The sequence below is a fragment of the Oryzias melastigma genome, linkage group LG18, assembly GCF_002922805.2.
Source record: "Oryzias melastigma strain HK-1 linkage group LG18, ASM292280v2, whole genome shotgun sequence".
Taxonomy (NCBI): domain Eukaryota; kingdom Metazoa; phylum Chordata; class Actinopteri; order Beloniformes; family Adrianichthyidae; genus Oryzias; species Oryzias melastigma.
This window is the reverse complement of record NC_050529.1, coordinates 4,395,751-4,405,398: the sequence shown is the minus strand read 5'-3', so window position 1 is coordinate 4,405,398 and position 9,648 is coordinate 4,395,751. Positions and strand designations below refer to the sequence as shown.

The 9,648-nt window shown below is 39.6% G+C and overlaps 1 protein-coding gene across 1 annotated transcript in view; it reads left to right on the top strand.

Moving 5' to 3' along the window:
* LOC112138454 (uromodulin) overlaps positions 1-4,254 on the top strand; it is a 368,601-nt gene extending 364,347 nt beyond the window's left edge. Inside the window, exons 3-13 of the mRNA XM_036216794.1 lie at positions 168-403; positions 491-726; positions 827-889; positions 998-1,197; positions 1,273-1,398; positions 2,220-2,404; positions 2,566-2,717; positions 2,942-3,187; positions 3,292-3,457; positions 3,538-3,624; positions 3,712-4,254. Coding sequence (XP_036072687.1) covers positions 168-403; positions 491-726; positions 827-889; positions 998-1,197; positions 1,273-1,398; positions 2,220-2,404; positions 2,566-2,717; positions 2,942-3,187; positions 3,292-3,457; positions 3,538-3,624 — 1,697 coding nt within the window. The 3' untranslated portion in view covers positions 3,712-4,254. The remainder of the gene's footprint in view (positions 1-167; positions 404-490; positions 727-826; positions 890-997; positions 1,198-1,272; positions 1,399-2,219; positions 2,405-2,565; positions 2,718-2,941; positions 3,188-3,291; positions 3,458-3,537; positions 3,625-3,711) is intronic.
* Positions 4,255-9,648: the final 5,394 nt, after the last annotated feature.

Below are 9,648 nucleotides of genomic sequence, written 5' to 3'. Positions count from 1 at the left end.
GTCAGTGGACTGACAGGTAAGTCCTAAAACATCAACCTTAGAGGGGAAAACATATCTGCATGTTCATACATAGTATTCATAAACCATATTCTTAAAATGACCAATATTTTTTTTTTAGCAACCAAGATTTTTTGGCTTGAAACTTTTGTGTGTCTTCATCTTTTCAGGCGTCCATGGAAACCTGTGCACAGTGACCGGTCCCACTGTCATTGACTTTAGTGGACAAATGAACTCTGTGTCCGACCGGTGTGAGTACTCTCTGCTGCACGATCAGTCTACTGGATTCTCTCTGAAGGCCAACTTCCTGGAACGGCGTCGCAGAGATGTGAGCTTTGTGGACAGTCTCACTCTGGACTTCAGTGACAGTGATGACATTCAGCTGCTGCAAGGACACAGAGTCAAGGTAAGCTGGATAAAAACCTCCACTCTTCTGCTCTGAAGATGTTTGAGGAGTTTTACTGACTGTTTCCTCCTTCAATCTGTCCAACAGGTAGCAGGATCACCTGTGACCCTCACCAGTTCAGTCCAGACATCTGGTGGAGTTGATCTCTCCAAGGACCAGACTGGAGTCACTGCTAGTTTTTCAGTCAATGGCTCATCTGTGTCTGTGTTCTTTGATGGAACCACAGCTCAGATCTACATGGATTTACCTGTTAATCATACGTATGATGGTCTGTGTGTAGACTCCAGCAGTTCCTCAGCATCAAGGCTCCCCGGTAACGACAGGTAACATCTGATCACTAAGCTGTTTGCTGCTCTGCTGCTGTTTGATGAAAGTGAAAGTTTAAACAGAACAACAGTCCTGACTGTGTTGTTTCACCTGTAGCTGTCAGGATCAGTATGTAGACGCTGGTGATGGCACCATTATCTCAGAAGCTGTAGTTGCACAGTAAGTAGATTTCTATATTCATCCTAAGTGATATCAATGATAAAGAACAAGTATAAATGATTTTCTGTTTAATCTCTTCTCTGTTATTCTCTTTTCTTCATCAAACAGGTGTGACGTCCTGAGCAAAACTCCGTTCTCCCAGTGCAATTTGATTGTTGAGGTAGAGCCATACATGGTTGCATGCAGAACTACTTTGATGAAATATCCTTCAGTGGACAATCTCAGGTGTCAGTTCCTGAAGGCCTACGCCAAAGCCTGTGAGAAGAAACAAGTTGACCTCCAGAGCTGGTGGACAACAGCTCAGTGCCGTAAGAAAGTTACCAGAAACTATTTTTCTCAAAGTCCCAACATAGTCAGAGTAACACACATGTTCTTGTCTGCAGATCACCCACAGCCCATCTGTGGAGACAAATGCATTGATCATGAGTTCTGTGGAGATATCCACGGAAACACGGACTGTCGCTGTAGAGCCATTTATGCCTCCAAGTTCACTGAACAGCACAGACTGGGTATGTCAGCTGGAATGCCTGATTAACATAACTTTAAAAAGGACAACATTGGAGTTTATCCTATTTCTTTCAAATGTTCTCCAGATTTTTATCATTGCATTGCGTTTTCAGTTTCGCTACTTCTTTGACACAAAGGATGTTATTATGATGACTTGTATTTCATAACGCTTTATCTAGAATAGTGTGGTACTGTTTTTGGTACCATTTGGTCCAATGGTTTTTGATAACTTTGAAAATAAATTAGACCAAACACTGAAGTTCTATATCTCAAAAACTACAAAAGGGCATTTTGTGTACTTTGGTGACCAATAACTTTAGAAATTTCTACCCACACCAAATCAAATCTGGGCTCAATATCACTGCCATTTGGTCATTAAGTCCTTAATCCCCTCTACTGTAAATCATAGAAATGATTATTTAATCTCAGATTCGATTGATACTACAGAAACCTTATTTTAAATTGGACCACTCACTTCCGCCCAATAATATTTGGATTTTTTATGACATATTCTTTTAACTACCTTTTACTTTAACCAATCTGAACTATTTTCAATATTTACTATATTTCTATAGCCTAAATGTTACTGGAGCACTCATTTTGCATGATTCCTCACCTTCCTTTTTCATAAAACAATGTTATTAGAGAGGGTGTGGTCATTAACTTTGCAATGCTAAAACACCTTATCAACCCAAACTCACCAAATTTGTTTCTGTACTGGTAGCAGCAGCCTAAGACTGGTTTTCAGCAATTGGACACAATTTCTTCAAAGGAACTGTAATTCTAGTTTGACTTATTGTTCATATGTAATGTTTTTGTTCAGGAGGTCCAACTGTCTGCAAGGACAACACTGCCTCACTCAGTCTGGTGGGTTGTCTCCTGAAGGAAAACGGCATCGACTACAATCACTTGCACCTCAATGACCAGACCTGCAAAGGTGCGATGAACCCAGACAATCACATGCTGGAATTCACTTTCCAAAGTGACAGTTGTGGAACTGAAGTCACGGTGGGTTTCTCCTCCAACTCTTTAGTCTCCCAAAGAGATCTTCTTCTTCTCTTTGCTGAGCTTCTCCTGCTGATCTCTAGTTGAATACTTCCTATAGAATTTGATTCAGTTCCGTGTCAGTCTACAAAAGCTATTCTAATTCTGCAAATCTGATTCCTCAGACCAATAACAGCCAGGTCATCTTCACAAATGCGATTGTGACCCGCAACAGCTCCTCAGACGTCATCACTCGTCAGGATAAAGTCTTCATTGAGTTCTCCTGCAGCCATCCTAAACCTGAGCTGCAGAACGTGGCCTTCAACATTTTGGACAAGTAGGTTCAGCTTCTCTGTCTAGTGTCTGCCATGGCAAACCACCCAAATGTGATGTAACTTCAGTTTGACAGCAAATGCTTTTAAACCAACCAGTTTCAGCAACTGGCAGTCCATGCAGTCTCATCCTAGCTTTTAAGATCAGACAGGATCAGGCAGGTCCAGGATTAGAATCCCAATTTGAAACCTGGCTTGGGCATTAAAGAATCTTCTTTGTTCTTTTCAGCTCTGTGAAAATTTTCCTTCAGTCTGGAGAATGGAACTACAGTTTGAGCATGAAGGCTTACTCTGATGCTGCCCACACCGACCTTTTGGGTCCAAAGAGTGATGTCAGGCTGAACCAGAAGATCTGGATTGTTCTGGAGACCGAGGGTCTGGATAAAAATGTGGTTTCTGTGGTGACCGAAGCCTGCTGGGCAACCAGTGATGACTCACCCAGCAGCACTCCCAAATACTACCTGATCAATGATGGGTGAGATGATCAGAACTTTCTGACCGCTGCTTCCAGCTATTGTTTTCTTTTCCGTCATTCTCAAATATTCTGACAAAAGTTTGTTTTTTCCTGTTTGTTACCAGCTGTCCAAACGCAGATGATGGAACAGTTAATGTGATGGGAAATGGACAAGGAACCTCCAACTCCTTCTCCTTCAACATGTTTGAGTTCTCTGGAAAGGAACCTTCAGAAGTCTACCTTCACTGCCAACTGCAGCTGTGTGTTAAGAAGAACAACGACTGTGTGCCGGTACGTCTCAATTGAAATGTTCCCTGAATAATCATTTCTGAACACAGAAAACCTTCTTACATCTGTACTTTTTCTTCTAGGGTTGTTCTGCTGGAGGTCGGAGACGCAGATCTCTCAGATACAGACGTGGGGCTCCAGCGTTGATCAGCATGGTCTGGACTCCTTAGGTAAGACACTTGTTAACACAATCCTGTGAAGATCTTTTAAACACTATAAACAGCATCAGTCTCATAGTTTTCTGATTTTCCTGGCAGATGAAATTCATGGAGATCCTGACTAACCATCGGAGTGCTGACTTGATCCTGGTTCTCAACCCGGAAGTGTGAAGAAAGATCAGTTCTGGCTGCTGTTAATCCACTTTGTTAACTTGCACATCTACTACCTATGAATTCTGAAGAGGGAAGGAAACTGTCACTTTATTCATTTTAATCATTCATCTGTTCTCTGCTTTATTATTGACAATTCTTTTAATTATACTTTTTTGATCAGAGTTTTTATTAGTTTCATCAAGAAAATTTGAAGAGAATATTTGAGCCCATAGTTAGGGTTTTAATGAAGGTCATCAACTGCTTGTATTTTGAAGTAATAGAATAACTGTTTAAATTAAATCATACGGTTCCATTTAATCTGGTTTTATATTTGACTGTTTCTTTTTTGTGTTCTCTGGAAATATTGGGCATTTGTTTTTCCTTTTCTGACTATTTGATTATTTTTTAAGCATTCAAAGACAAAAAAATAAATAAATATTGATTGTAAAAAGAAAAAGTTGAATCCGTTTTTTCTTTGAAACAATTTATACCTTATTTCTTAGAAATAGAATGTTAATTTTGTGATTCAAAGTTTAACTTTAACTGGCCAGTAGTTGGATTGGAACACACCCTTTTCTGATATCAGCAGTGTCAGTTCTGGTCCAGTGGTGGATTCCCTTGAGTGGCTTGTATGACCTTTCTACCAGCACTGTAGGCTCTACTCACCATTTCCTCAGTTTTGATCAACAGTTTCCTAAAATTCCAACAAAGTTTCGCCTTTTGGGAATATACATACGAGTAAGAAAAGGGAAAAAAGTCTTCAACATTGTAAATATTGCTTTTACTTTTAAAAGATGCACCACACAAAAAGATAGAATTTATTAAAACAATTCCAAATAACACAATTCAGTTAGTAATTATCATTTTCACAAAGAAATACTAAGAATGAAACAGAAAGTTCCATTTTTGAAAGTAATAACCCATTAAGTCAGAAACAATCATGACGATTTTTCTCTCCAAAATAGATAGTTTTGATAATAATGGTCAGAGCTTGAGCTGCACGATGATGTAGGGGATCAGACTCTTCCCTGGTTAAAACCCCAACTGGATCCCTTGTGTGGAGTTTGCATGTTCTCCCTCTGCTTGCTCGGACTTTTTCCGGGCAGTTTCTTCCACAGTCTAAAAATATGCCGCATGGATTGTTTGGTGATTTTGATTTGTCACTAGGTGTAAATAAGTGTTTTTGTTGGTCTGGCCCTGAGACCGACTGGCAACCTGCCCAGAGTGTACCCCACCTTCACCCAACAGCGACTGGGACCCAGAAAAAGATTCAATTGGTTTGGAAAACGGATGGATGGATCATCAGAGCTCTACAACCTGTGTCGTTGACGTTTATCGTACAATATGAAGGTCCAAGTCAAGATACTCCACCTGTTTTTCACATTTGAAACTAATACAAGAAAGGACGGATAATAGTCATTTCATGGTACAATCTTCCAATGGCCCTTCACAATAAAACCAGTATAAATAAAGCTATGAAATGTTGTCTTTGACATGATTTTCTAGTTGCAGTTTTCATCTGGACCATGTGTGGGTGCCAGTACATTCATGACTTCGACTGTGCCTGTTTTAATTAACTTTGGAATGTTGAGCAGTTTTACTTGCTGTCATTCAGGTTTGGCGTCTTCACGACAGTTTATTTTTCTACAAACGTATGTGATAATGAAAGTAGGTTATCTTCCTTTGATCTACTGTTTAATGAGTTGTGAACTATGTTGGTTTCTTTTCGCCATTTAAACAAACAAAACACTTTCTTTGAACAAACAACATACCAATTTGTAATAGTATGCAACAACTAGAGCCATCAATCTTCTTGTGTTTTAAGGCCCTTGGGCTTTACCCAGTTATATAAGTGTCACAAACACACTCACTCAAGCATGAGTGTCCTATTTGGCAATATTAAAAAAGTTAAAAATAACAAGCAGTTGCTAAGGTATGCTAGAGTTGACATGAACACAGTGGTGTCAAATGACACATAAGAAACATGATTGTATCTCTTGATTAAACTATAGTGCGAACTCCAGTATAAAGAAATACAAAAGCATTTCAACTATATCTGAAATGTTTTAAATTATTTTGGAATTAAAGAAAAGTGTTTTCATAGCAGTATTGGACAAGAAAAATAGGCAAAAGTTGACAGAGTAATAAAACTAAACTTGTTTGAAACCATTTGTGGTATGTCATACGTATCGCAATAGGATTGCAAATGTCTTAACAAAGTATCATAAATGAACTTTGGCTTCTTTTGTTACATTATGAGACAGAACCTGAGTAACTGAATGTAAGTTAATGCAATGATTGTGCTTTTATTGCATATACAATAAAATATTTTGTAATACTTTGTTGTAATACTTTTTTCTTAGTTTGCTAATTATAGTAATATATATTTTCTTTATTTGAACAGCATTATTATTCTTTTTTCCTTCTCAGTAACTAGATTGGTGATTAATTAATTCAAAAGTTGTTCACATTTCATGGTGACATCGGGCAGAACTGAAAGAAATTGGTAGAATCTGATTTTTTATTAATTTTATCTAATTATCTTTATTATTATTATTGTCAGCCGCTAACCAAAAAAAGCAGCTGTGCAGTCATAAACGTGCGCAACCAATCACGGATCAGCTTCAAGCCCCACCTGTTGTTTCACCAGCAACAGTTGGAGAATTATTACACTTTGGCAAACTTTGTTTTTGTTTTCCAACATTGCACATTAACTTAAATCCCCATTTGTGAAGGCTGATAATAACGTATATTGTGTGAAACAATAAAGTTATATTAAATAATGCTGCAGTAATTATACAGATGGACAGGGTCACAGTAACAGCGCTGCGTGAACGGACCCTTTCCTTATGACCCCATAACGATAAAAGCTCATTGCGAGAAGATATTGTTACTCAAAGTCAATTTTTTTTGATTAAATAAATACAGATGAAATATCAATTACTTGTTGTTGTCAAACCCCCGCATGCCACTGACTTTCCCTCTGCATGCCACAGTTGGCACACTAGCCCTAATCGCCCCTGGCCTGGAGCATTCAGAACTGGACCGCAACGTATCATACCGCTTAGTGGAAACAAGGCTTTAGAACATTTTTATATTTAAATGTAAGTGATGCCTTTTTGCTGTAGCAATACTTTTTTAAAGTTATAAAACTGCTGTTTTTAAGTATATTTGAAGCAGCGCTGTAAAGCTAGCGGACTGGCGGTTATTGGTGACGTCCGAAATACGAGACACAGTTTTTTCATATACCTCCGTTTGGAGGGTTAAATGAAGGAGAAGGGAGAGGGAAAGAATTCGGATTGGGCCTTACTCTTGAAGATTTCCTGAGTCCAGGATTACTTTAAACAGAAAAAGTACAAATAAACAGAATTCAAGCTTTGGCCCAGAGGAAGACTCCACCAATCATCAATTGTAGCCCATTCAACCTTTGAGCAATAAGGATTTAAACACGTAGAAAACACATTAATCAGGTGCCGATATCCTTAATGGGCAATAAAAAAGGGACAAAAACAGGTGGAGCTGAAAAAATAAAGAGGAAATAGTCAAAAAGAGCAAACCGACAAAAAAGATGGAGAACAAAGGAATGGTCATATAGCCTTACATCAGAAGGGGGGCGGAGTAGTAATAGCATCAACAAGTACATGTAGTCCTAGGAGTCCGCCCAATCCTCATTCCAGGAGAGGAACTAGGTTGGGTGTACTTCAAACTAACATAAAACATAATTAAATTGTGTCTTCTGTCCTTTAACTGGGATGTGAGTCATTGTGTCACAAGTAGAAGATGATGAATGATGGATTCTAATAAAACTACAACGCCACACTATCACCTGCCAATTATTTTTACAAGGCTGAGTTCTTGTGAACAATTACAAGCTGAACTGCATTCAAGCTTTTGGTCCAAAGGCTCTGACTTTGCAGAAACCTGTGGAGTAAAAGAAAAACTTCTCAAACGATGGACGAAAGTTCTTATTCATTCAGGTGATGTGTTGAAGTTCACCACTCATCCGAGTGGCTGCTAACATTTGATGGAGGTGGAGAAAGTGTGAAAAGATTTGAAGTCATCGATGGTGAAAGGGAAGGTGTAAAAGGTTGTGGTGGGACCAGCCATGTTCTTGGTTGAGAAGCTGATGCAGAGACAGGAGGCAAAGCTGGAGGTAGCAGAGGTGAAGATGTGGAGGTTCTCTTTGGGAGTCACCAGGATGGAAAGGATCAGGAATGGATCTCTCAGAGGATCAGATCATGGTAGATGTATAGGAGACGACAGAAGGGAAGCAGAGTGAGATCATTTGGGCACGTTGAGAGGAGGTTAAAGGTTAAAGGGTGATGAGATTGGAGCTACCAGGAAAGAGGCATGGAGGGTGGTGGGTAAACATGATCTCCTTGACCAGATCCCAACAGTTGCTGACTATCTGGATTAACTGATTCTATATCCTGATTGGATGAACACACAGGATTTAGGTTGTCAGCATCAAGCAGTCCAGGGAAAGCTGGAAAACAGACAGAGGCTGTGGCTCTAGAAGACCAGGGTTGGGCTAATTTGGAGATTAGCTAATATGTCTGCTACATGCTAGCTGTTTTGGCTAATTTTGGCTTTTTTTCAGTTATTTTGAAGTTTAGCTATTTTTTCAGCCACATGCTATATGTTTTGGCTAACCTAAAATTTTTTTTTTTTTAGTTTTTTTAGGCCAGTGTGGCATTTAGCTAATATTTCAGCTGGCTATTAGCTATAGCGTTTTTAGCTATCATTTTCAGCATCTTCAGTGGCCAAATTACAGCATTCACAGTAGAATTATCACAGGTAATGCTATATATCTAGTCCATAATTATATTAAAAAGTTACGGTTTTAAAGTTAAAAAAATTGCTTTAGAGTGTTAAATGAATGTTTACCCTGTTCGGCCCACGACCTAAGGTGTGTTTTGGATTTTGGTCCCCTGTGCCATTGAGTTTGACACCCCTGCCTTACAATGCTGTCAGACATCTCCATGAGCACCCAATGTGTACCATGTGGGTACATGTGACTGAAGGTGAACTTGGCCTTCAACATTTTGGACAAGTAGGTTCTAAATTCAGCTTCTCTGTCCAGGGTTTCCCACGGCAAACCACCCTACCACTTGCTAGGTGGTCTACCGTGGGAAACCAGCCAATTTCAGCAATCGGTAGTCCATGCAATCTCATCCGAGTTTCCAAGATCAGATACCAATTTGAAACTTGGCTTGTTAGTTAAAGAATTGTCTTTGTTCAGCTCTGTGGAAGTTTTCCTCCAATCTGGAGAATGGAAGTACAGCGTGACCATGAAGGCTTACTCTGATGCTGCCCATACCCAACTTTTGGATCCAAAGAGTGATGTCAGGCTGAACCAGAAGATCTGGGTTGTTCTGGAGACCAATGGTCTGGATGGAAGTCTGGTTTCTGTGGTGACTGACTCCTGCTGGGCAACCAGTGAGGACTCACCCAGCAGTGTTCCCAGATATGACCTGATCAAAGATGGGTGAGACGATCAGAACTTCCAAACTGCGGCGTCCTGGCATCTGGTAATGTCTTAAGTCATTCTTGAAAACCCTGACCACAGTAGTTTTTCTTGTTTTGTTGCCAGCTGTCCAAACGCAGAAGATGGAACAGTTAGTGTGATGGGAAATGGAGAAGGAATCTCCAACTCCTTCTCCTTCAACATGTTTGAGTTCTCTGGAAAGGAACCTTCAGAAGTCTACCTTCACTGCCAACTGCAGCTGTGTGTTAAGAAGAACAACAACTGTGTGCCGGTACGTCTCAATTGAAATTTTCACTGAATAAACATTTCTGAACACAGAAAACCTTCTTACATCTGTACCTTTTCTTCTAGGGTTGTTCTGCTGGAGGTCGGAGACGCAGATCTCTCAGATACAG